The sequence below is a fragment of the Castor canadensis genome, chromosome 5, assembly GCF_047511655.1.
Source record: "Castor canadensis chromosome 5, mCasCan1.hap1v2, whole genome shotgun sequence".
Taxonomy (NCBI): Eukaryota; Metazoa; Chordata; class Mammalia; order Rodentia; family Castoridae; genus Castor; species Castor canadensis.
The window spans coordinates 180,439,050-180,464,957 of record NC_133390.1 but is presented as its reverse complement, the minus strand read 5'-3'; the positions used below and the strand labels follow the sequence as shown (position 1 = coordinate 180,464,957).

The following is a 25,908-nucleotide window of genomic DNA, read 5'->3' as shown; positions in this document are numbered from 1 at the left end:
AAGGTAGTGAAGCTTTTAGTGAAGTTTGTGTGTCAGATTTAGTGAAAACAAATTTATTGAAAGGATGGGCACAAATACAACACCATCTAGGAGAAAGGCGCGTTCCTAGGGTTTGTAGCAGTCAGCTGAGAAATAACTTTTGAAGTGAAAGAAACCGTCCAGGTCAGAAGGATCCTGTACACACTTGGTTGCTGCTGTCTCCCTGAGGCAGCCATTCGGTTTGTTTTCACATTTTCTTTACTTGAAGCTTTATGTGGTGGTTTCCAGTAGCATGCTTCTTGTTCTGTTATGGAGGAGGAGCTCATCACTTACTCTGAATCCATGTAACTTTGGGAGACCCTAGAGTCCTGGAATTGGGTCAGTTCATGGCCGCTTCCCTCATATTAGTGACCAGAGCATTCCAGGGGCTGCCTGAGCCAGAGCTCTGCACTTGCTTGGGAGTTGCACTTGGGGGTCACACTGCCCCCTATCTTCAAAAGTTGGAAATAGCAGAGGTTAAAAATTGGAGGGGGAAAAGTTGACAGATTTGTAAATTGGAAAATCACTACCTGAAAAATCAACAAATATTTGCCTGTGATTATTCATGTAAAGTAGAAATCTTAGGAATTTGACTGAAGGTCAGTAGCTTAAGTTTCTCGAGTTGTGTGAAATCTGCCCATTTGCTTAGCAAATGTCCTTTTGTTTGGCCAAGCAGCAACTCCCCAGAACAGTGTGACACTGAAAGCCCAGTATCCATTTCCTACACCTGTTCTTACAGAGGCATCTTGACACTACTCATTTTGGGAGAACTAAGGAAGGTGGTGGTGGTGGTGAGGCAGAATTCTGCATCTTGTGTGGCCTCACAAGAGGGACTGTGTACCTGTAGGCCATGGTCATCCTGGTAGCTGGTCATGGAGTTGAGGAGTGTTCAGGACAGCTCTTTCCTTGTTTTAATTTCTGAAAGATGTGGGCTGGCCTAGTTACTGGGTGAGTTTGCTCCTGTCACTGAGTGACATGTGTTAGCTGGCAGCTTCAGGAGCATGGGTTCTTTATAGTGATTGGTTACATTCTTCTTCTTTTTTTGATTGGACAGGCTTTGAACTCTGCTTCACACTTGCAAACCAGGTGCTCTATGTTTGAGCCACGCCATTTAATCCGTTTTGCTCTGGTGATTTTGGAGATGGGGGGGTCTCAAGAACTGTTAGCCCAGGCTGACCTTGTACCGCTGTACCTCCCAACCCCATCCTCCCACGTAGTTAGTATTATAGCAGTGAGCTACCAGCACCCGATTAATAAAACTGGATTCTTGTCAGTTTTTAATGCAGGTGCTTTGGACGTTGGTCCTCAGTGTGCAGGTCTGTTATAGGTGACCAGCCATTTTGAATGGCTCCAGGGTATATCTTGGCTCTTTCAGAGCTGGTTGGGGCCTTAGCAGTTTGGGCTTCCCTCCCTCTTTAGAAAGTCTTTTTTTTTTCACTGAAGTTGAGGCCCATGTCTCAATGTCGGCTTGAGGTACATTCACTTTGTGTTTTGCTCTCTCTTAGCCTCAGCTTGTTTTGGGTGGCTCTGCCCAGACAGCTTCACTTGGAACAGCTACAGCTGTTCAAACAGGAACACCTCAGCGAACGGTCCCAGGGGCCACCACCACCTCCACAGCTGCCACGGTAAGAACCACTTCTCTTAGTTCCTTCAGGGACAGCTGGACCCATTGCTTGATAGAAAATAGCTTTGACATGTCCCTGGGTCATCTTCTGTCCCAGACTGGTATCTGATGTGCAAAGGGACTTGAGAACAATTTGGAGTGCACATGTCTCATTCCCATCAGCCCAGAGGGGCCCTGTAGCCTCTGATGTGTGAGAGTTTGGGCTTTGCCATCCCCACTATGAGGCAGGATATGAGGGCAGGAGCCTCCAAGAGGCAGCAAGAAAGGGCCCTAATCCCCCTGCTTGAGGCAGCAGATCTTGGGCGTCCACGGAAGTCCTGTGTGCTGCTGAGCTTGCGCAGCCTGTCTGTGTAGAAACTTGACTGCTTTTCCTTTATGCCTTTACGTCTTCAGACAAGCCGGGCTCATGCTTTGTGATATCTTCTTCACATTTCATCACTTTTAGAAATTCTGTTGTGATCTAGGTGTAGTTCCTCTTCACGATGTGTAGTGTTGTGTGAGCATCTTTTAGACTCGTCTTTTCATATCTGTGGTCATTCCCTTAGCTGCATTCCTGCAAGGGGAATTGCTGGGCTTGGGGACGCAGACTTGGGGAATGTGGTCTGTCCACCCTTTTGAGCAGCTCAGGAGAGAGCTAGCATGTTTTCCTGAAAGAATTGTAGAGATGAAGTTGACATGTGTTTTAGACCTGTGCACATTTCAGTTTAACCTTTTGTGACTTTTTCACTTACATCTTTTTATTTTAATCTAGGAAACTATGGAAAATGTGAAGAAATGTAAAAATTTTCTGTCTACGTTGATAAAACTGGCCTCATCTGGTAAACAGTCTACAGAGACAGCAGCTAATGTGAAAGAGCTAGTACAAAACCTACTGGTAAGAGTCTTCATGAAATTCCCTTTGCCCAACAGCAGCTGGAACTCTCTGCTGCACCAGGGACAGACGCCTTTGTCAGCAGGCTGGAGCCCCACATGAGGTCTTGGCAGAGGCGGGTGACTCCTTGATCCTCCTTCCTGTGTTGGAGTGGTCTGGAGACCTGGCCTGGCTTGCTGTGTGCAGGGCCTTCGTCCTCACAGTTCTCACTGCACTGACGCTGCACACAGGAGAGCTTGCCAGCCCCAGAAAGGGAGCTTGTGGAGCCGCCTCCTCAGTAGCAGTTGGCTGGCTGTTGCTTGAGTGTCACAGGATGCCTAGCGCATGAGTATGAGGGACAGTTTTTCTTAAGATGTCAGCCTTCTCACTCTTCCTATTTCACCTGTGTTTTTTCTTTTTAAACACCCCATTGACTAGTACGCAGGCACTGTACTTGAGCTATGCCCCCAGCACTTTTCTGCTGTAGTTATTTTTTGGATAGGATCTCATGTTTTTGCCTCTGGCTGACCTCTGACCGAGATTCTCCTACCTATGCCTTCTGTTTACCTGGGATTACAGGCACATGGCACCACACCCAACTTATTGGTTGAGAAGAGGGGTCTCATTAACTTTTTGCTTAGTCTGGCCTTTAACTTGATCTGTTCCATCTCCACCTCCCAAGTAACTGGGATTATAGGCATGAGCCACCACACCTGACCCTGTTTTACCTATTTTTAAATGCAGAGTTTAAAACATGAAGTATAAAGCCTAGTATACTGAACACTGTGCCCCCACCCAGTGACAGCAATTCTAGTTCATGATGAGCTGTTCCCCTCCCCTTCCCCGCCAAACACACTTCAAACGGTTCACAGTGGGACTTTGGTGGGTGCCACTGCTTCTTAGGAGCATATCTGCAAGGCTTGAGTCCTTTGTGGCCTTTGTCACCTGCCTGTGCTTCTGTTCCCCAGCTGTCCCATAATGTTTTATTTTGGCATCTTGCTCAAGTCAAGCTGGGTCCATGGATTGAAGTTAACTGTTCTTTCTAACCCTCACCCCCCACCCCCCGCCAAGTTCTTTTTTTCTTTTCTTTCCATGTCTTTCTTAAGGAAACTGGTTACTGAGCATCTCCTGGGCTTTCACGAGTGGTGTGTTTTCTGTCTTTCTGCTCGTAGAGTTTGTTGAGCCAGCTCACGAGCCCAGGGCTGGACTTGTGAGCCTCTTCCCTCAGAAATGTGTGTGGATGACACGGGGCAGCCTGCACTGCCCAGCACAACCAGCCCCCTGCTCCCCTGCTATTTCTCCTCTTCACTCCTCAGCTGAGTCCAGCAGCCACTCAAAAAGTGCTGCACCCTCACCAGGGCCTCCGAGGCCCCTTTTTCTTTTTCTTCTGGCAGTACTGGAGTTCAAACTCAGGGCCTCACGTTTGCTAGGCGGGTGCTCTGCTGTTTGAGCCGCTTCTCCAGCTCTCCTCTGATCTTTTCTTACGTGACCTCTTTGCAACCCTGGATGAACTGGCCACCCCTTGTGACCTCCGCATCACTCAGGATTGGGCTTGGTTGTCCATAGTCAATGACCTTGAGTAAGGGTCATTCTCTCCCCATTGTGATACTAGCAGGGATCGGCCGCCCTGACTGGACCTGCATTCCTTACCTTGGAGCTGCTGAGGCCTGCCTGGCTGTGCCCTCTGCAGGGTCCACTGGCCACTCCTCATGGTGCCCTAGCAGATCCTGGTTCCTCTTCCAGGAATCTCTGTCCAGTGGTGGTATCTGACCCCACACAAGCCCTTTGCTCTGCCCAGTGCTGCCTTGTAGTCTAGGCCCTACCATCCTTGGGCAGATGCTGCAGCAGTCTGCAGTGGCCAGTGTCTCTAAGTCCTTCTATATAGCAGCATGGCCAGGCCTCTGTCCACTCCTCAGGACCTCGTCCATCCAAAAGCCATAGTGTAGCAAAAAGGTGCTTGGGGACTCCTGCCTGAGACATCTCACTGGACTTCTCAGTCTTCATACTAGATTCCTTAAGTTTCTAAAACAGACTTGTGCCTCTCTCACTTCTGGGCTCTTGCAGGTGTAAACATGGATGGATGCCAGTCCCTGCTGACAGGTGCTCAACTCCTTCCCTGAGCCGTTGCTAGCTTTGTTACACCATGTTCTCAGTACTTTTTTTTTCTTTTTGGTGGTACTGGAGTTTGAGCTGAGAACCTCTCACTCTTGCTAGGCAGGCGTTCTGCCACTTGAGCCACTCTGCCAGCCCTTTTTATGTGTTGGCTATTTTCGAGGTAGTGTCTCACGAACTGTATGCCTGGGCTGGCTTCAAACTGTTCTCTGCCTCCTGAGTAGCAGGATTACAGGCGTGAGCCACTGGCACTAGGCTCAGCACTGACTTTGACAGTGAACTTAATTTACTCTTAGGCTCCTGCATCTCTTAGCACAATGCCCAGCATCAAGTAGGTGCCTGGTGAGCCTTGAGCAATACGCATTGTGGGAAGAAACTTGCCAGAAGGGTCAAGATGTAGACAAGTAGCCTGGACACCTGAGGCTGGTCACCAGCTGCTGTGCAGTAGTGTCCAGGTCGATGCCCATCACATGTGCTCCTCGGTATCTTCATCTGTTGCATTGTGGCTGCACACTAACTTTCCTCTGCTCTGTCAGGACACCCAGACCAGAGTGAAGCTGACTTAAGACGCTGTATGAAATTGTACTCACTGCAGAATGTCCATGTGGATTTTATTTTTAAGGATGGAAAAATCGAAGCAGAAGATTTCACTAGCAGGTTATACCGAGAACTTAATTCTTCACCTCAACCTTACCTTGTGCCTTTCCTGAAGGTGAGTGGTGGTCATAGCATTGCAGGCAGCGGCAGTAGGGTTCAGTGGTGATGCCAGATGGTGTGTCAGGTTTCTTGTTTACATGGGGCTTCTCTGTGAAGCTCCTTGACTGGCCTTGCAGTTCTGCTGAACTCGAGGGGTCCTTGCTCTGGGGTGAGGGTGATTCCCTGAGTAGGACTGGGGCCTCCAGCAGTGTCAAATTGTTTCTCTAAGACAATCATTGCTCTTAGGCTCCTGCATCTCTTAGCACAAGCATTTTTAAGACTTAAAAAAAAAAATGCTGTTTTTTTTTGTTGTTGTTATTTGTTAAACTAATTTTAGCCGATTCTTATTAAAACAGACCTGTTTGGTGTTAATGGGATGGGTTTGTGACAGGTGGGTGTTGGCACCTGACATCCACAGATGCTTTCAGAAGGCATGTTTAGTTGGAGGTCTTTTCCTAGAAATTTATGCTTTTGAATTTTTAAGAAAGGAGAACTAGCCCTTGAGCTGCCCCTGATCCCATTTATCTCTGTCCCCAGAGGAGCTTACCCGCCTTGAGACAGCTGACTCCTGACTCCGCGGCCTTCATCCAGCAGAGCCAGCAGCAGCAGCCGCCTGCCTCACAGGCCACCACCGCACTCACGGCTGTGGTGCTGAGCAGCTCAGTGCAGCGCACGGCCGGGAAGACAGCCGCCTCGGTGACCAGTGCCCTCCAGCCCCCTGTCATCAGCCTCACGCAGCCCACACAGGTTGGCGTTGGCAAGCAGGCGCCACCCACACCACTGGTATGAAGGCGCCAGCCTTGTGCGGTGCTCCTGCCAGCCCCACAGTACTGCTTAAATCACGGCCACAGCTCAAGGCCATTCCAGAGCAAGCTGGGAAGTGCCAATTGGGAAGAAGCTTTGTTGTTGTCTTAAAGCTGAAACGTGAATTAGTGGTCAAGTCCCTGAGGTTTAGTGTTTCATTTCTCAGTAGAAGGAAGTGAGCCTCTTGGCCCTCAGGCAGACCTGGTCTAAGTGTCTTTTGGTGAGCTTTTCAAATTAAGAGGGATGCCCAAAAGCAAGAACCCTTGGCCTTGGACCTGCTAGGGTAGATTGGTTGGGCTCCATGTGTGGCCTGGACGATGTTCAGGGCAAAGCTGCAGCCTGCTGACAGGTAGCTCATCTGACCACAGATGGGCCTGGCTTTCTTGACTTCATCATCTCCAGGTGGTCGTCTTCTGCTAAAGGCAGGACACCTTTGCCACAAGTTACGTTTTTTTTCTTTTAAATTTTTTTTCTTTTTATTTTTTTAAATTTTATTCATATGTGCATACAATGTTTGGGTCATTTCTCCCCCCTTCCCACAAGTTATGTTCTAAATGTGCTCCTGCATAGGCCATGTGGGCTCATGAAACCTACAAAGGAGTGACTGGGATGCAGCTCAGTGGTAGAGTGTGAGCCCTGGGTTCCATCCCCAGAACCATTAAAAAAAATATTAAAGGAATTTTGGTCATTCATAGCAGGCTACCCAGTGGATTGTATGATGGTGCTCGCCTAACCAGAGGCCAGGCTCCATCAGGGGCTTCTTGCTCATCTGCTTGGTCAAAGCTTGCATTTATTTTGTGTCTGTTGGTAGATAGGAGAACATGGTGAATGGGGCAGACGGAAGGAAGTGGACTGAAGGTCAACATTTGAAGTTAGGCTTCCCTGTGTCAGGTGGGGATTGCTGTGGAACTGTCCAGTTCAGCAATCGGTGGGGCTCAGTTCCCCAAATTCTTCTGTTGAAGAACTTGCTAGTTCCTCTTTGGTCTGAGGTTCAAGCCTCTGGTTTATGGTTATATCACACGTTTTCTTTTCTTTTTTTTTTTTTTTTTTTGGTGTGTTTGAGATGAGGCCTTGCTATATAGCCCATTCTGTCTTCCAATTCATGGTTATCCCATCTCAGCCTCCTGTGTAGCTGGTATTATAGGTGTGTACTTTCGTGCCTGACTTTCAGCAGAGTTACTGCTGTGTATGCCCCTGGGACTCCTGTACTTGACTGTGTCCATGTGTGCATCTGGCAGACCAATGGATTGGATTCGTGTCTTGCACTCTGAGGACTGAAGGTGTAGAATCAAGGCTTTTCTTGAGGGTTTGTTTGGAGGTCCTAGCAGGGGTGTGCAGCTGCTCGTATACCCTTGACTGAAGAATAGTCCTCCTCTATTGACTGAGAACACACCTTCAGGAGGGATGCACATAGGGTGGTGAGGGGGGAAGGGGATACCCACCTAGCCAGCCAGATCAGCCGAATCAACCCTGGCAATCAATAGGTTGACAGATGTCACAACCAGTTTGCCCTCACATCCTCGAGGCTTGATGTGTCCATGTGGCACACCTCTTGTTTGCTAGGCAGTTGCTCTACCATTTGAGCCATGTCTCCACCCCTACTCCCACCCCCATATTTTTTTTTTTTTGGACAGTATTGGGTTTGCATTTACGTATGGCACACCCTTTAGTGGCAGATTCCACCTGAGTTTTTCTGAAACACAATCTGTGTGGTGTGAGTCTTCTGCCCCATCTCCTGTGAATCTCCTGCCTCATTCAGGATGCACCCATGAAGTCACCTTTGTTTTGTTTTGTTCCCTACAGAGCTGGGAACCGAATCCAGGGCTTCACACATGCTAAGTAAGCATTCTGCTCCTGAGCTACATCCCCAGCTCCACAGGTTTACAGCAAGGCCATGTTGGCCTGTGTGACCTCTGACATGGATCTGGGTGTCTCTTGGCTCCCCCATTTCCTTGCCAGAGTCCAGAGCGAAGAAATAGGCAGTACTGCCAGCTCTTGGAGGCTGCTATATGCCTGGGGTGACAGGAAGGATAGTAGAGCTGGGCAGGCCATGAAGAACAAGGTCTTAGTCCCATGGGCTCTTGACCCACACCCAGCTCACAGGGTGGTGAGAGGGGAGCAGGTAGGGCAGTGGGGCCAAGTTCAGTACAGGACTTGGAATTCCACAGTACTCTGATATAAAAGTCATCCAGCCTTCTTATAGACAACTTTGAAGAGGTGGGCTTCTATAATCTCAGCTACTTGGGAGGCAGAGATTGGAGGATCACGGTTTGAGGCCAGCCCAGGCAAAAAAATTAGTAAGACCCCCCCACCCACAACCAGTAAGCCAGATGTGGTGATATGCATGCACCTGTGATCCCAGCTATATGGGAGGCCTACATAGGTAGAAAGTAGGAGAATTGAGATCTGAGGTCCACCTCAGGGAAAACCATGATACTCTTACATAAAAATAAATAAATAAATGAATAAATGAATGAATGAATAAAATAAACTTTGACAAAAAGGGCTGAAGGTGTCACTCAAATGGTAGAGTGCTTGCCTAGAAAATGTGAGGCCCAAATTCAAGCCCCAGTACCACTACTGAAAAAAAGTAAAACTTAGAGTAGGAATAAAACTTTTTGACCTGTGGCTGCCAGGCAACAGCGTGACTCCCCTGACAGGTAGGAGAGGTCTGTGCTGCACGTGGGTCTGAGCTCAGCCAGCCGTTTCACTCCCACTCTGCAGGATAAGCCTGCAGTGCCCATCGTACTCTCTGTGCTTTGGTGTGGTGCCACTTGTCTTACCCTGTCCTGGTCCTGTTGAAGCCACTTGTGGAGTGCCCTCCAAAGGCCTGGGTCCAAGGCGCATAGAGGGTTTTCCTGCTTTCTGAATGGCAGGAGTAGGGTAGTTGGGAGCAGGGTCTGCCACCCTCAGGGAGTGTGCTCACATTTTCTGCTGGCTCTGCCCTAGGTGATCCAGCAGCCCCCAAAGCCTGGAGCTCTGATCCGGCCCCCGCAGGTGACTTTGACGCAGACACCCATGGTCGCATTGCGGCAGCCTCACAACCGGATCATGCTCACCACACCTCAGCAGATCCAGCTGAACCAGCTGCAGCCGGGTGAGGGCCTGGCCAGGGCTCGTCACAGAGCTGACTGCCAAGAGGGGTGGTATTGTGTTTCATTTTATTTTCCGTTGTGGTAAAGCATATGTAACAAACTCACCATTTTAATTATGTAATTCATTGGTGACATCTATAACATGAGACCATGTTATTTTTAAATAACACATGGATACTTTTAAAATTATACATGAGTACCACTGTAAGTTTCTTTCTTTTTGGGGGGAGTGGAGAGACAGTGTCTTACTGTGTTTCCCAGGCTGGTCCTGAACTCCTGGGCTTAAGGAACCTTCCAGCCCCAGCCTTCTGAGTAGCTGGGACTACTCATGTGTATACCACTGTGCCCAGCTTACTGTGAGTTTGTCAGCAATCATTCCTGCTCTGAAAGTCTGGGGAAATACAGGAAAATAAATGTCTAAGAGATGTAACTTAAACTTTTCACAGTTACTGGTTTGAAAATTTTGAAAATTTTATTGTAGTAGCTAGTTAGAAGGCTGCAGTTTCTCCCTTGGGCTTGTGAAATACTGGAACAAGTCAGGCATTTGGTAACAGCCTGGTTTTCTTGTGTCTTTTGTTTTGCAGTCCCAGTGGTGAAACCTGCCGTGTTACCTGGAACCAAAGCCCTTTCTACTGTCACAGCACAAGCAGCTGCTGCACAGAAAAACAAGCTCAAGGAGCCTGGGGGAGGTTCATTTCGGTAAGGACTGAGCACTGTGCACTGTGGGGTGACCACGGAGGAAAGAGCCTAGCATGTGACTCTCTACCCCATCTCAGGTCTTCTCGAGTGCCTGGCAGCCAGCAGCCTTGCGACCCTTCCTTGTAACTGATTCTGACCTCACACCTGTAGAGTGCTTACTTTCCATTGTGGGTGTAGCTGAGGAGGCTTGCTTCAGGCCTTCTGCAGGAAAAAGAGCAGGTCAACTGACTTTTCATTGAACTGTTAGGAAACTTGTGTCTAGTGTCACAGCACAGCACATCCTGCTCATCACCATTTGTAACGCAGGCTCTTCACTTTCTGTTTGTTCACCCTCAGAATGTGCTGCACTGCTAGGTGCTCACTAGGGGCTGTGGAGTGACCATTGTCATGATCCAGCAGTAGGCAGAAGGTTCATGTGGATCTTCCCTGTCGCAGACACTTCAGACTCTTACAGCCCTGGAGATGGTGGGGGGCTGGGGAGCCACAATAACCCCAGGGGAGCCAGAGTCCCCTGCAGGATGAACAGTAGTTGGTAGGGAGGTTTGTTGCTCAGGTGGTGGGTAGGGAGGGAGATGAGGCACATATACAGATCAGAAGTCAGGAAGTCCAGGCTCGTGGGCACCGAGGATTATCATGGTGAAGGAAAGAGCTGGAAGTGTGGTAGAAGGGTAAGCACAGTGGGCCAGCAGCCTTGGACTAGAATCAGATGTATGAGGCCTGCCCAGGAGCTAAGTAGAAGTGAGAGTCCTACGCCTTATCCCCCGGAAGAGCCTGGGTATTCCCAGTGCTCACAGCTCATCCTCTAAAAGCCGTTTGCTGTTACAAGGGCAGACTTCTCAAGAGAAGAGGCGGACTTCAAAGGTGGGATAAGGACAGGACAGGGTGAACTGAGGTCATGTTGCAGCAGGGCTTAGGTTAGGGACAGCCTACACCTCCTGCTGGGGTGTAAAATAGTAGAGGGTCATGATCGGGCAGGATGGAGCCCCAGGCCTGGGCAGAAGTCAGCCATGGAGTGACTTGGGATTGGGACTGGCAGGAGGATTGGGTACATGTATAACTTCATAACCTCCCCTCCCCCACTCCTCCAACACTGTAGGAACCTGGGAGACTCCAGGCCAATCCAGTGCAGTGCTCAGAGGGCGTATCAGCCCTAGGTCACCAAAGAGGAGCCATGTCTGTGCATGTGTGTGTGTGTGCGTGTGCGCATGTGCATGTGTGTGTGGTGGGGGAGTGCAGTGTGGCTTGTGTATGCCCTGTTGTGAGGGTATTCTACAGCTGGCCTGTAAACTAACAAGTGCCAAGGGCATCAGAGTCAAGGAAAGGCTGAGGGATGTTTCGTGGACACTGAAGCACTGGGTGATGGGATGTGGACCTTTTGCTTGGAAGGTGACCATATGTGGATGGGCCCTTCTGTAGGGCGCCCTTGTCTAGGAACCACAGACAAGTGTTAGTTAGTGTGTCTCAGGAGAGTTCTTTGTGTTCTGCCCCTTCTGAGAGCTTGTGATAGTTTTAAAAAGAAAGAAGTGAATTTTTAAATTTTTAAGGGAGGTTTCAGGTGGCACAAAGTCCTCAAAGGAATGGTACCATGCTCTTGGCTTTTGCTTTCTCTTGCCATGGTACAGACTGTGGTCAGGACTCCCGCACACAGCCATGTCTGGACTCAGGTCCCGCTCTGATCCCACACAGCTCTTCTTTTAGAAGAATAGGTTAGTTTTTTAAACAAGGCAGTGAGGTGCCTTCTCCGTAGCCAGAATACTTGCTGCCACCAAGTCAGAACCACCTCAGCACTGCTCCTGATGAATTGCTCTTTTCTCCAGGGATGATGATGACATTAATGATGTTGCATCCATGGCTGGGGTAAACCTGTCAGAAGAGAGTGCGAGAATACTGGCCACAAACTCTGAGTTGGTGGGGACACTGACTCGGTCATGTAAAGATGACACCTTCCTGCTCCCCGCACCCTTGCAGAGGAGAATGCTGGAAATAGGTGCGTTCAGTGTCTACATTGGGTCTGGTGTGGTCCATGACTTGCAGAGCGACTTGATGTGGTCCTCTGTGGCAGCTCCGCTGGGCGTGTGGGCTGCAGGTGAGCATGCTCTTTGCCCTGTCATGGGCCTGGAGGTGTTGTGACCCCACTGGTGGATGGCAGTGGTTCTCAGGTAGTGGCAGTGTGGGTTGCTAATTGTCTTCCTCCTACCAGCCTGCATGGGCTGCCCCTTGATTGTACAGTGCAGTAACAGTTGTGTAAGAGAAGATAGTGACGTGGAGGAAAGAAAGCTGTGTAAATAACTCTGCAGCCCTCTTTTTCTGCCTGGCCTGCAGGTAAAAAGCACGGCATAACGGAATTGCATCCGGATGTAGTGAGCTACGTGTCTCATGCCACACAGCAACGGCTGCAGAATCTTGTGGAAAAAATATCCGAGACAGCTCAACAGAAAAACTTCTCTTACAAGGTAATGGGGCCGTTTTCCTGAGGAGAATGTTTTTCTGTTGTTAGTTTCTAATCAGCTTACTTTTTTTTTTTTCTTGGTGGTACTGGGGTTTGAACTCAGTGCCTCACACTTGCTAGGTAGGCACTCTACCACTTGAGCCACTCCACCAGCCCTGTTAGTTTCCACTCAGGGCTGTCTGGAAGTCACCTGCCCATGCCTGGTGAGGGCAAGGTGCCCCAAATGCCCCATTGTGCTAGCTAACACCGTGTGTTCTCAGCTACATGGCGTGCATTCTCAGGCACTCTGTAGACCTGAGCTCGGGAAGGAGGGCTGGGAACCTTTGGAGAGTGCTCTGAAGGGGTTGTTGGAAGGTGAACTTGTCAGCCTTGAAAAGTACGGTGTCTTCCGCTCGTATTCAATCCCAGAGTTCCCAGCACCTGCAGTTCCCAGTGTGGCTGCAGCCCTCTATTTATGACGCAGGTTTTCAGGGCAGAAAATGCCGCCTTCATCATCTTTAGGTTAGAAGTCACACAAAGGCTGCTCTGAAGGAGCTGCAAACAGCCAGATGCTGTGTGGGGCAGAGCAGTGTTTGGAGTAAACACTGCTTTGAAAATACTTCTGTGTTGCCATAGAAAATTCTAACTGATAGGTAAAAACTATCAGAAAGTGTCAAATTGTGTAAAGTGGGAACTCCCATTAACTGCAAGGTGACTCATGTGAGACTCCCCTGATTCTGTAGAATTGTCTGGACTGAGGGAGGGGAGCTGATGTGCAGAATATCTGGCTCTGTCAGGTGAGACTTTGCTTGCTGGGTTTCCAAAATCATGGCAGACAGTATTTTTACTTTTTTCGTAGGATGACGACAGATACGAGCAGGCAAGTGATGTCCGGGCTCAGCTCAAATTTTTTGAACAGCTTGATCAGATTGAAAAGCAGAGGAAAGATGAGCAGGAGAGGGAAATCCTGATGCGGGCTGCAAAGGCAAGTGCCGGCATTGCTCTCTGGGCCTTTGTTGTGGGCACGCCTTCGTACCTCCTGTATGCTCACCCTGACATTCCAGGTGGCCGAGTGACCAAAGCTGCGTTTCAGGCTAGCTTTGAAGTGAGGCTGATGTGCACAGTTGTAAGAGGAGCCACAGAGAACCCTTGTTCACTAGGTGCACTTCAGCTGCATGAGAGCTGGAGATGAGGAGACTCTGAAGGTCCCCGCACCTCACTTTCCCTGGGCCCCATCCGTGCAAGTTCCAAGTGTGTGTGCAGTGAGCCCTTTTCTGCACCAGGCTCCAGGTCCATGTTGTCCTTCAGTGTAGACTACTCGGAATGAGGTGTGCTGCCTCTCTTTCACTGTAATAGGGTTAGGCAGAGACCTTAGTTCCACGAAGAAGCATCCTGGTAAGCAGGAGGGACATGTGTTTGGTGATGGCCAAACACTAGCCTTTACCCACCATTGCCTGAGGGGCAGGAGCTGTTGGGGGCCCTGTCCTGACTCACCTCTTGTCTCCTGAGTCAGAGATGTTGTACCAAATTGGTAGTCTTCATGATACGCATTCTAAGTTTCATCTTTTAGATATAAGCACTTAAGGACTTAACATGTTCTTTCATATGGCTTAGGTGTTACTGGAAAATGAATACAGTAATATTCATTAGACGTTATCGTACTTTTGTTTTCTCTTTTCAAAAACAGTCGCGATCCAGACAAGAAGATCCAGAGCAATTAAGGCTGAAGCAGAAGGCAAAAGAGGTAAAAATCTTTTTAGTCCTGGACTCTTCCTGCACACTTGAGTTTTGCATTGACCCAAGACAGCGACAGAAGGGACAATAGTTTGGAAAAGCATGGAATTTCTCGGTGTGGGTGGTTATGGAGCTATAAAATGTTGTAGGGTTAGGTAACACGAGTCAGAGACATTTTCCTATACAATTTATATTCAGCTGTTAGATTTAATGGTGACTTCTTTGTAGTGGAATTCAGTCTCTGTACTTAAACTTGTCCTAATTTTCTAAGTGTTTTAAGGTGAGCATCTGCTACTTTTATTTACTTATTATTTTATTGTTTAAATTTTTGGCAGTACTGGAGTTTGAACCCAGGCTCTCATACCTCCCAGGCGTGCACTCTAGACCCATGTCTTTAGCCATCTATTGCTTTTTTTAAAAAAAAAAATTTAAATTTTCATGGTGACAGAATATGCTCACTGTTAAAAATAAAGTCAAAACATTAAGGAAGTTACGATTTAGAAAAATTCAGAAAGTGCTTGATGTCTGTATATCGCTTTTACTTTTGCAGTAAGTAAAAAAAGGTGTAAGAAATGACTGTTGTTCCCTTTCCAACTCAAAGATGCAGCAGCAGGAACTGGCACAGATGCGACAGCGGGATGCTAACCTCACGGCACTGGCGGCAATTGGGCCCAGGAAAAAGAGGAAAGTGGACTGTGCAGGGCCAGGATCGGGAGCAGAGGTACAGCATTGTCGTGGGGGTTGAGGGACCCAGGAGAGTGTCTTAGAGCTGCCTTTCTCAGGTAGACAGACACACTTAGGATTCATGTATTGTCTCACCTTCCTTGGAGTCTGTTTTGCATTTGAAACTTGACATGCAAATCAACTTACTTGTAAGCATCACATTAGCTTAAAGTTTTTTGCATAAGGACACGTGGTCACCAGCCTGCTGTGATGGGGCTTAGATTGACTTTGGAAAGCATGTGGAGAAGTTGGATGACCTGCGGTGGCAGCTCCTGACAGGTGCTGTGGCAGAAGCCCTGCAGAGGACACACATTTCACAGCACTGCCTGGGTCCTCTTAGCTTCTTCTCTTTTACTCTTAACAGTTACAAGACCAGCTTGGACATTCCCTCAACTCTTGTTTTTTTAAAGTAAGTTTTAGGAAGAACAAAAACTTAGACTTTGGTGTTTGCCTTTCTTTTCTGGTGCTTTCTGCTCCTTCCTGCAGATCCCAATTCCTCTCCTCATCCTTCCTCCGGCTTGAAGGATACCCTTAGCACTTCTCGTGGTGCAGGTCTGTTGGCGGTCATTTGTCTCTGCTGCTGTTTACTTGTGTTTCTTTTTTTTCTTTTTTTTTTTGCAGTGCTGGGAATTAAGCCCAGGCCTTGCACATGCCAGGTCCTCTGTAGACATGGTTGTATTTCTCCTCACCTTTGAGGGAGCTGGTTATGCAAAGCTGGGGTGACAGTCTGTTTTTTCTTGCAGAACTCTCAGGATATTGATCCATTCTTTTCTGGGATTCTGCTCTAATTTTTATTCTGGTTCCTTCTCCATAATTTGTCTTCCCTGCCGTAATGTTTTAATTTTTAATACATTTTTTTAAGAAGTTGGTTTTATGTTAGGTGTGGTTCTCTGAATATTCATTGCTTCAATTTTCTCAGCCTTTTAGTTCTGTGTGCAGTGTTTTTCACCACTTTTCGATCATTTTGGTTGTTATTTCTTCATGTTTTTTCTGTTCCCAATCTATCTTCTGCAAGATCTCCAGTTACACACTCATCAAGCCTGTTGATACCACCTCATAGGTCTTTGACTTCGGCATACCTCCTCTGTTCTCTGGACTGGGTAGTCTCTACTGCTCTGTCTTCAGGGTACTGGACAGGTGGAGGTCGCCATCTCTAGTTGGTTGTTAAGCTCCAGGCAGTTTTCATTTGCTGACATATATTTTGGTTCTAGGATTTCTGTTTGTGGGTTTTTTTTTGTTGTTGTTTCTGGCTCAGGTTCTTTGCCCATTTGTCAAGACCATATTTTCCCAAAATTCTTTGAACATATTTAATAAAGTTCCTTGGTAAAGTTTTTTTTTTTTTAAATCAAATCCAACACTTGGACCTTCTTAGTTTCAGTTTCTGTTGGCTGCTTTCCTCCCCCTTGACCGTGGATCACATTTTCTTGTTTCTTTGCATAGTATCTAGTGATTGTTGCTTAAATGTGGATATTGTGAGTTAGATGTGTAGATGACTTCTGGATTCTACATCTATTGTGTAGATGACTTCTGGATTCTGTTATCTTCCTTTGAAGAGTGTTGATTCTTGTTTTAGCAGTTCAGTTAGTAGCTGGTCATCTTGGATATGTGTAGGCTTTGTTTTTTGCTTTGTTGGTCAGGATCTGTGGACAGGTCAAGTTGTCTCTCAAGCTCCTCTCACCTAGCAGGACTCATCCTGTGAGCTGGGCCCAGCTTCTCAGCACAAGCCTACATCTGGGCCTGGCCTGCAGTGTGTGGGCCCAAGGCCTGCAAAGCCCACACCAGAAACTTAAGTTTAAAACCAAGAAAGAAGTAAAATCTTAAATGGTAACAGCATCCACTGAGAAGGGCTGTTAGGGTTCAAGATTCTTGTGTTTTGAGGGGAAGTTAAAGACATTAATGAACTTTCTTTGATGGATTTTTTCTGAATTACCCTAAGCTGCAGCTCCTTGTAGCGCATCACTCTGTTCAAGTAGTAGGACTTTGCTAGCAACCTGAGAAAGCCCCCATGCATCCATTTCTCAGCTCTTAACCTCCAGAAGTAACTACTGTCCTGACTGCAGTGATGTGAGAAAGAAATGCAGGGATGTTTCTTGGTTGTGCACCTGATTTCTTTTAAAGTCTTCTTAAACTGCAGCACTCCTCTTCGTCATTTCTTGTCCTGACAGGGTGAGACCATGTAGTCAAGCCTGCGGTATTTCCCCACAGCAGATTCTGACTGCACCCTGGTGGTGTGGCCAGCGTACACCTCTGTCGCATGCAGTTGGACCAGAGACACCCCTGCCTGGCTCGTCCGTTGTGAGGCTGCCCTCCAGGGAGTACAGGGCTCTCAACTGATGCACAGTGGCTAGAGTCACTTACTCCTCACTGCTGCAAAACTTAAGGACATTTTAACCGTATTACTTTATTGATGGGTTGATTCTGGTGCTGGGCAACTCAGCTTCGTACATGCTAAGCCTGAGCATCACTGTTGTATTCGTTAGCTGGAGTCATTTTGTAAGGAGACCTTCCCCTCATCCGCGGTTTGTCTGCATAGACCTACTGTTCATAGGAAAGGCAGGCTAAATGCCTTTATCCCTTGGTTTCAGGTAATAAGTTGACCCATGTCACCCTTAGAAGATGACCGTTGTTGTTATTTTTAGTCATAAAGTCATGAACTGGAGTGTAACTGATGGGTTCCAGTCCATGCAGTTCTCACGTCCATTGCAGTTCACATGGTGCCACCTCTGGCCAGCAGTGGCATCTTCAGATTTGCTTCTGCCAGTCCTTGCCATCTGGAATGATAAAATGTATCAGGCTCATTGCACACTTTGCCTGCTCCAGACGTGAAACTGCCATTTCTATGGGAAGAACTGGTTCCTTGTAGTGGGAAGTCACATTTGAATGCCACACACGGTGAGACCAGGGTACTGGAGGTCATGGGAGATCAGGCCTTTTCAGTGGACGGAGCTAGAAGATGGTGAACATATAGCCTTGCAGGTCCTGTGGCTGTAGGGAGTTCAGATTCAGAGGGGCAGGTTTGGTGTACTCTTCAAGGTGACATGATTACCTTCCACCTTGAGTCCTGGACTTGGACTTTCCATGGCCTGGAGGCTGGGCAGGAGAGAATAAGAGTGTACTGGAGAAGTTACTGTCTTACAACCATGCATATTGCCTGAAAATGAGAATTCTGACCCTATCTTACCTGTTGTGAAAATAGTCAGAAATTGTGTGTGTGCTTTTCGCCCTTGGCCCCCATTTTTTCATTGTACTATATTTGCATTGTTAGAGGTATTTCTCTTTTTACCCTCATTTATCTTGCTCCATAATATTTACTTAACCCTTACCAACATTCTTGGTGTTGAAGTTTCTTTAGTCACTTCTTTTTTTTTTTTTAGAGGGACTGGGATTTGAACTCAGGGCTTCTCACTTGCAAAGCAGGCACTCTACCTCTCAAGCTACACCTACAGTCCATTTTGCTCTGGTTATTTTGAAGATGGGTCTGGTGAGCTTTTTGCCTGGGCTGGTCTTGAACTGTGATCCTCCCTATCTCAGCCTCACAAGTAGCTAGGATTACTGGTGTGAGCTACTGGCACCCGGCTTGGTCATCCACTTCTGCCTTTTTACTCTGCTCAGGGCCCAGTTTGGAAGCTGCCGTCTTTGTGTGACTGCTTTCTGACTCTCGCCACTTTTTCCTTCATCTCTTTTCTTCCTGTTTCTGCCCTTCTCATTGTGTGTTCACTTAGGACCCTAGTGATGTGCTCATTTCTGAGTAATTTTGTCTCTTCCTTTGATTTCTTTGTTGACTTCAATCAACTCTTATTTCATCGTTTCTTTCTGGGATTTCTGCTTATTTTTTAAATATGTTTCCTAGTTTTGATCTTCGAATCTAAGACAATTTTCCTGTTCTGGGCTCCCCCTAAGTGTTGCCCTGTGGCTGTCTTCTGTTCTGCAGGGGGAGCTTTTCCCATGGGGTTGGTGCTCCCAGTCTGCATTGGCTTTGGGTCTGCTTGTCTCTCTCCAGTGTGGGTTATGCACTTAGGTGTTTTGTAAATTTTTGATGTGATGGCACCCTCTCCTGGCAGCATTGCAAAGTCCAGGCCATCCTGTGGTTAAGGACAGGCCAGTATCTGCTGAACACAAGGGCCCTTGTCTTGCAGGACCCTAAGTCTCTCCTCTTGGTTCTTCCCCCCTTGCCACCCGACTGTGAGGACTTTTCTTGGAATAGTACATTTTGCCCTTTGAAGACCCCCTGCAGGCCTCCTGATGGACTCCCCCAACCCCTTGACCAACTTGGAGACAGTCTCAGGTTTTTGGAATTTGGGAAGACTTGGCTTCTCTGCAGTGATTTTCATCACCCTTAGTCCCTTACTGTCCACTGCTGTCTCTCTGACTCTCTCCCTATCTAGTGGATGGGCAGCCTGATTGGGGCAGGGAGGGGGTGGGTGTGGCAAAGGGACCAGACGCTCTAGGAGGTGGGATTCTTCCCTTCCTGTAGTCCTTTGCAAGCATGGTATCCCTGGCTCCACCCATGTGGATTGCTCTGTGCATTTTCTTTGTACTGAGTTGGTTGAGAGAGGGTGCTAGGTTGCTGCTGTGCTCAGCCTCTTGTAAGTGATGTCTTTTCTCTAGCTGTTTCTGGATATTTATTCTGTTCTTCCAGTGTCCTGACTGAGCTGGACTTGCGTGGGATGGCTCCTGTAGGGTGAGGGGTGCAGGTGGCTGTCAGATTAGGGGTTCTTGCCTTCCTCTCAGGAGTCCCTGCCTGCTGTCCTGAGGCTGCTTGTGGGCAGAGCTTGAGTGGGGCTCCTTTGATGGGGGAAAAGAAGGGACCTGCAGCTCCACAGCCCCAGAAGTGTGCACTTTTCCTCCTGGGACATCCCTGAGGTGCTGGTGACACTGGTCCTTCCAGGTTTGGGTGCAGCCATGGGAGGTGCTGAAGCAGAGTGCTTCTTCCCCTGGGCTCAGTGCCACCATCTGCTGTGCGTGGACCCTGCTCTGGGTGCCATGTCCGTGCAAGGAGACTCTTCCCGTTCAGTTTTTGACCACTTAGGTAATACTTAAAGGGACAATCTGCAGTGGAGAGACTGGCCTCCTTTTATGTAGTCCTCTCAATAGCCTGAGATGGGCAGGGTGAATGATCTTAGCTCATTGTGGGCCAGAGCTCAGGAATTTCCAGGCAGTGTCCACTTTGCTTTCATCCCCCATGCCCACACTTAGAAAAGCACCACAGGGATAGCCCTTAGCTACAGTTACTGGCATTCAGATTGCAGCTCCTGGTGCTTGCTTCGTGGTTTCTGTTGTCTGGGGTCCCTGGGCCAGTGGTCGCACACAGAATCTTCAGTCTTGGGTGGTGGGGGCTGTGCTTGCCCCAGCCACAACCCTTCCTGCACTTCCTGCTAAGACTCCTCAGTGCCTGCTGACCTGCCTCTGCTCCCACAGCCCACGAGGGCTTGGGTAAATGTAGTGAAGGGAACCCTGCCACTGCTGTGCAGGTGCAGCAGTCTTCTTGGGGCCATTCCATCACGGACTGAAGGTCAACCTCCCTTTGTTGTGGCCAGAGACCATGGAGCAGTAACTGTGCTAGCTCTGGCTTGGGAAGAAGTGGGAAGTGACTGCAGCATCCAGTAGGAAACCTGAGCATGCACTCATCTGTTTTTATGACTTGAGAAACGTTCAGTTGTATTTACAGGGTCCTAGAACCAGAGAACTCACAGCAACTTTAGTAATGGGATAGTTGAACCCCTTCAGAGCCTGGTGTGGGTTGAGTCTCAGTGGCTTTGCTTGCCATGGCCCAAGCACCTGGCCTGTATATGATAGCTGGGCCGTCATTGGTGCTGCCATCTGCTTATCCGCAAGTTTGGATACCAGTTTTGATATTTATTTTGATTTCTGACTTTTAGCACCCATTACATTTTGCACCTAAGGTAAGTGCTTCTCCCTCATCCCAGACCTGGTTTTGGCTGTTGAACCTAAAAGAGACATGAAATGCAGCCCAGATGCTCCAGTCTGCTGCCCTGACGGTGTCTCTGAGGGCCGGGCACTGCATATCCAGCATTGCCCAAGTGCTCTCTCTTGAGCCTGTAGTCGGGGTGAATCTTCTCAGTCATAACAAAGGCATCAGGTGTGGACCCTGACCCTGGAACTCCTGCTGAGTGAGGCCTGCCTTGCATCTGCTGGCATCTGTGGACTTTGTGGATTTCAGGAACCCCTTGGGGGAAAATAGGCTGGTCTTCCCCTCAATCTGCCTGTCTCCAGGTGTCCCTTGAGGGGAATTTGTGTTCCTGCTGGGAGGCTGTGCCAGAGGCCTCTTTGTGAAAACGGACTGTTTTCTTCTCTCCGTCTGCTTATTTTCACCCCAGCCCTTTATGGGGCTCTGCTGGTCTCTATACAGAATGCTTCTTGGAAGCTTACAGAGATGAAAGGAGGAAGCTGAGGCTGAAGATGATAACGGCTCAGGGCATCCAAGAGGCGCGCACCATCTTCTCTTCAAGATGTACATGAAGAAATTGTGACCAGTCTGTGTCTTCAGCGTTCTTTGTGCCTGTACAGTGCAGGTGGCACAGGGGCCTAAGAGGGATGGCAGGATGTGGTATTGTCTCCCCCTGCTGTGCTGCTGCGACTGCTGCCTCAGCCTTGCTGGCAAACAGGCTACTTCCAGCTTCTTAAGCTTTGAGTGAGAGAACGCAGTAAGGACACCATTGCAGTGTGTGTCCATACCGATGGGCACTTGAGCCACCAGGACCTGGACACACAGCTGTGCTGAACGGAAAAATGAAAATTGTCCTTTGGGTGCTGGAGTTTGTGCCAGTGGGGCATCGGATGGAGGCAGCGATGTGATAAAACTGCTGGATGCTGATGCTTCGTGGTGACACCATGCATTCTGAAAAACCAGCCCCAGCAAGAACACTTATCTGAGTAGGAAGGCATCTAGTCGGCTTGAAGGATAGCTGGTTGCCGAGGGGCCGGGTGTCTGCGGCAGGGCCCAGCCAGGGGGGTAGGGAGCCCCCTTCCCTTGGCCACAGATCGCAGTCGTAACCACTAAGCAGTCAGCTTCCCTAGCTGACCATCAGCTTGTCCAACTCAGGAGTTCAGACCTGTGCCTTTATCAGCCAAGCAGGGCTCACACAGCCCCAGGTGTGGCATTGGGTATGGGCTTCAGTCCCTGGGCAGCCTTGCTGGCTACACAGAGGTGCCCAGCTGCATGGCTTGAGCTGTTCAACCTTTTGCTTTGGGGCAGAGCCTGCTTTGTCCTCCCTTACGCTCGGGGCCACTCTCTGGGGCATTGATGGGTGGTGGTCTGAGTGTGCCATAGTGTGGGGCATCCTGCCCATGCCCCTCCCTATTAGTGACTTGAACAGTACATCAGCTCCTGTCAGCCTGCAGACACCCGTTTCCCTCAGAATCGGGGTCCTTGGGACACACTTAGGGGACACACAAGTTGCCTCTTACCTCCTGTTCTGCAGCCCATCTCTGAGCGCCACTAATGCACCTATCTTCTCCTTTCTCGTCACCAGGGCTCGGGCCCAGGCGCAGCGGTCCCAGGCAGCTCCGGCGTGGGAACCCCCAGGCAGTTCACACGACAAAGAATCACTCGGGTGAACCTCAGGGACCTCATATTTTGTTTAGAGAATGAGCGTGAGACAAGCCATTCACTGTTGCTCTACAAAGCATTCCTCAAGTAGCACAGGACGAGCACGGTGCTCTTGACGGAGACGCCTGGGGACGCTTTTATGTATTTGCAGAGTACGCCTTTTTGTAACAAGCAAATGGAATGTTGTTTAAAAACAGCCACCTCTTTACAACGGAACAGTTTTATATTCCTGTTTCTAAATCAGCTCTTCAGTGTGGAAGAAACCTGTTTCTGTAGCAGAGAGATACAAGGCCTGTGGATACTCCTGAAGGACAGCTGAACCTGAACTCATCCTTGATTGAGTGGCCTTCCTGCCAAACAAGCCATATATAAAGACTGATGGAATCGTTAGCAAATAATTAGCTGCCCTGTGTCAACTTGTAGCAGTTCCTACGTTTTTTGTGCTTTTTGGTTTTGTTCAATCCAACTTTCTGTGTAGGTGTGTGTCTACAGCCGATGACCTCATTTTACTTATTTTATTTTTGTAGCAGTCAGTTGGCAAAGCAAACTGATTTTTAGACTTATTTATCTTCTTCCCTCTCCCTCCCCTCCGCTCGAATTTCCCCAGGATACAACTCATTGCCGTCACCGCCGAGCGCGGGCGCGTTTCTGCTTAGTAGAGGCCGGGGCCCAGCCACGGTGGCCCCTCTGAATGTGCTCAGCATCTGTACAAATGCATTTTATTTGCTACAGTTTGTGAAGCTGTAAAGTTAAAGGAAATGAGAACCTTTTCAGCATAAATATATTTTACTTGCACTGTGTTTTTTAGCTAAAAGTGAAAAACTTAGATTAAATAAAATCAGAGTTGAGAAGAATCATCAAAAGACTGTTTCTCAGTGTGAATCAAGTGTTGAAAAATGGTTGGTGTATTTTGTCAGTAATTGTACATAATTTTTGGCACATAACATAAAAATGGCTATGTAAACTATAATTATTTTGCTAAGAGACTGTATGCAAGCTGTGGGCCAACTTTACAGACGTCCAGAGCAAAGCCCCTTCTTTGTACCTATTTTTTTATTACAAATATACTAATTGGTTCTTTATATTTTCAGAGGTTATTGTATTAAATTGTCTATTGATAGTACTTTTATGACTGTAAATACTTTGGCTTTCTCTGTGTGAATTCTCACGTTAGATTTAATTCTCTCGTGTGAATCGAACGCTGATCAGTATTTTTTATCAACACCTGAGAACTGTTACAACTTTCACTTTATCTTTTAGGAAATCCCTGTCTTTCCATTTTTTCATGTAAATTTTGCACAGTTACTTGTTCATATGTAAATATTTTACTTTCAAAAATGAAGTTTTTAATTGCTATTGTTTTATATAGGATTGAAAGAAAATTAACTCCTTTATTAAAAACAAATTTATCTGTATCTATCTTGCCTATTTTTCCTAGTTTCTCTGTTTTGAGGTGTTTGTCTGGGACCCAGACCCAGTACCTCTAGGGAAAGTGACCTTCTCTCTGAAGACAGGCGCCGTCCTGCACCTGCTGGTTGAGTCTGGGGCCTGGAGGCAGATTGTCCTTTGTTCCCCACTGTGCTCTGTGTGTGTCATCTTGTCCTGCAGATGAGCTGGGGGTGGGGAGGCCCTGGGACACACACAAACACACCTTGACAATCCTAGCTTCAGGTGGCCCTAGGACTCCAGCCCTGGCACAGACCCATGGCTGAAAGAGACAGTCTCTCACTTAGTATAGTAGGGTGGCCCTGGGGAATCACAGCTCTCAAGAGATCTCATCACTGCCCTTCCAGCATCTTGGTGGCTGGTGGTTGGGATAACTGGAGCTGACCCCAGGTCACCTCCACTCTACCTGGCATGAGGGTCCTGCAGGTTGGCAGTGGGTTTATAGGTAATACTGAAGAGTACTGCTTTTGTTTGCATCCCTGTTGTTCTGACCTGCAGCTTCCTTGAACAACAGAGCCTCAGCAAAGTCCAGGAGGCTGGAGGTCTGAGATCCAGGTGGTGAGGGATGCCCCTCAGTTGCAGGGTGCACCAGCCCTTGTGTTATCTTTGGCCACCTCTCGATGTAGGTCTGTCTGTGCCTGAGGATCCCAGGTATACTTGATTGGGTCCCAGACAATCTCATTTTAGGTTGGTCACCTCTGTGAAGATCCTGGCTCCCAGTGTAGTTGCACCTGATTCCAATGCATCGTATCCTAACTGGGGTTTGGACTCCACCAGAACTCAGGAAGGGGAAGAACTTCAGCCCGTGGCACCTGTGATGTTGGACACTGGAGGAAAGCAGACCTGAGTTTGAGGGCTGTGGCAGGAAGTCATAGAGACCACAGTTTCCAGTCTTCCTGTCACCAGCATGCTGGGATCATGATGAGTCCATTAGGTCTTGCTTGGGTCATCTCACCGTGTCTGATACTCTGCTTTTTTGAAGTTCTTGGCCTGGAATAAACTCAGTAAAGGACAGTTATACCTGAATTTCTGCAAGTGTGGTTGATTTTGTTCTGGCTTTTCTGCTTCTGTGTCTAATCAGTGCTCCAGTCAAGGGAAGGCACTGAGTCTCTTGCCCAGGTGAGACTACCCTCATGACAGGCCTGCTACCAGGCTCCACTTGACACCCTTCAGTGTTACCCTGTTGCATGTTAGTTGTCTTTGGACGTTTGCGTTGTGGAGCTATGAAGGACTGATTGACCCATTCCTCCCCTGCTCTCCTTCCCCCTTCTCCAAGGTAAGAAACAATTTAGAAAAGAAAAATCTCTCCAACTTTGCTAAAGCCAATATAGACGAACTGTACAAATTTACACCAGTTCATAACTTACCACACAAAAGATCACCAACAAAGTTCACACAACAGGCGGTCGTCTGTAAGTATGAGAGCAGTTGTAAGCCAGACCCCTCACTTAAAAAAGCAACAAGTTTACTTGGTCTTAGAAGGCTGTAAGCTGACTAACATAGAGAACTGGCTGGTGCTAACACCACAGTATCTTTTTAAGGCTTTTTTAAAAAGCTTGTTGGCATGGTAGATTCTGTGCACTTAAAGCCAAAACCACAGTACAAGTTCTGACCATTCCCCAGGTCACACTTCCCAGTTTGTCTTTATGTCTTGTCATAAAATTTCCAGTACTACCATGTTTAAAATGTCAAGCTCTCCTACTGAGCTGCCAAGGTTACTGATAACAACTTTCAGATTCCTCTTAAGATCTGCAAAGAAGTGTGCTGTGAAATACAGATTTTCCTTAAAGGGACTGATGTCACAGTTTAGGTACAAAGTCTGGGGAGAGACTGAAACCGCCCCAGGACTTCACTCACTGGCAAATAAATTGGTCTTTCACTTGGACTCCTAGGTTATTAAATCACTGAAAGGTACTGCTCATACTACGGTATTGTCACCTAATTTTATTTTATTTTTTTTACCATTTTCTCTTGTGCCAGATCTTCAGAGCTTTGACATGGTTTAAATTCCATAATCCATTGCCATGAGGAGCCCACCAAAGCAAAAGTCAGAATTACCATCCATAGAGGATCCATCCACAGGCTTTGTCCTAATCTTCTGACTCAGGC

General features: G+C 48.0%; 1 protein-coding gene across 1 annotated transcript in view; it reads left to right on the top strand.

Moving 5' to 3' along the window:
* Positions 1–23,755, top strand: part of Taf4 (TATA-box binding protein associated factor 4) — a 72,834-nt gene extending 49,079 nt beyond the window's left edge. Inside the window, exons 4-15 of the mRNA XM_074075055.1 lie at positions 1,524–1,643; positions 2,394–2,516; positions 5,227–5,316; positions 5,838–6,083; positions 9,054–9,201; positions 9,784–9,898; positions 11,716–11,885; positions 12,221–12,351; positions 13,186–13,311; positions 14,014–14,070; positions 14,662–14,781; positions 22,277–23,755. Coding sequence (XP_073931156.1) covers positions 1,524–1,643; positions 2,394–2,516; positions 5,227–5,316; positions 5,838–6,083; positions 9,054–9,201; positions 9,784–9,898; positions 11,716–11,885; positions 12,221–12,351; positions 13,186–13,311; positions 14,014–14,070; positions 14,662–14,781; positions 22,277–22,444 — 1,614 coding nt within the window. The 3' untranslated portion in view covers positions 22,445–23,755. The remainder of the gene's footprint in view (positions 1–1,523; positions 1,644–2,393; positions 2,517–5,226; positions 5,317–5,837; positions 6,084–9,053; positions 9,202–9,783; positions 9,899–11,715; positions 11,886–12,220; positions 12,352–13,185; positions 13,312–14,013; positions 14,071–14,661; positions 14,782–22,276) is intronic.
* Positions 23,756–25,908: the final 2,153 nt, after the last annotated feature.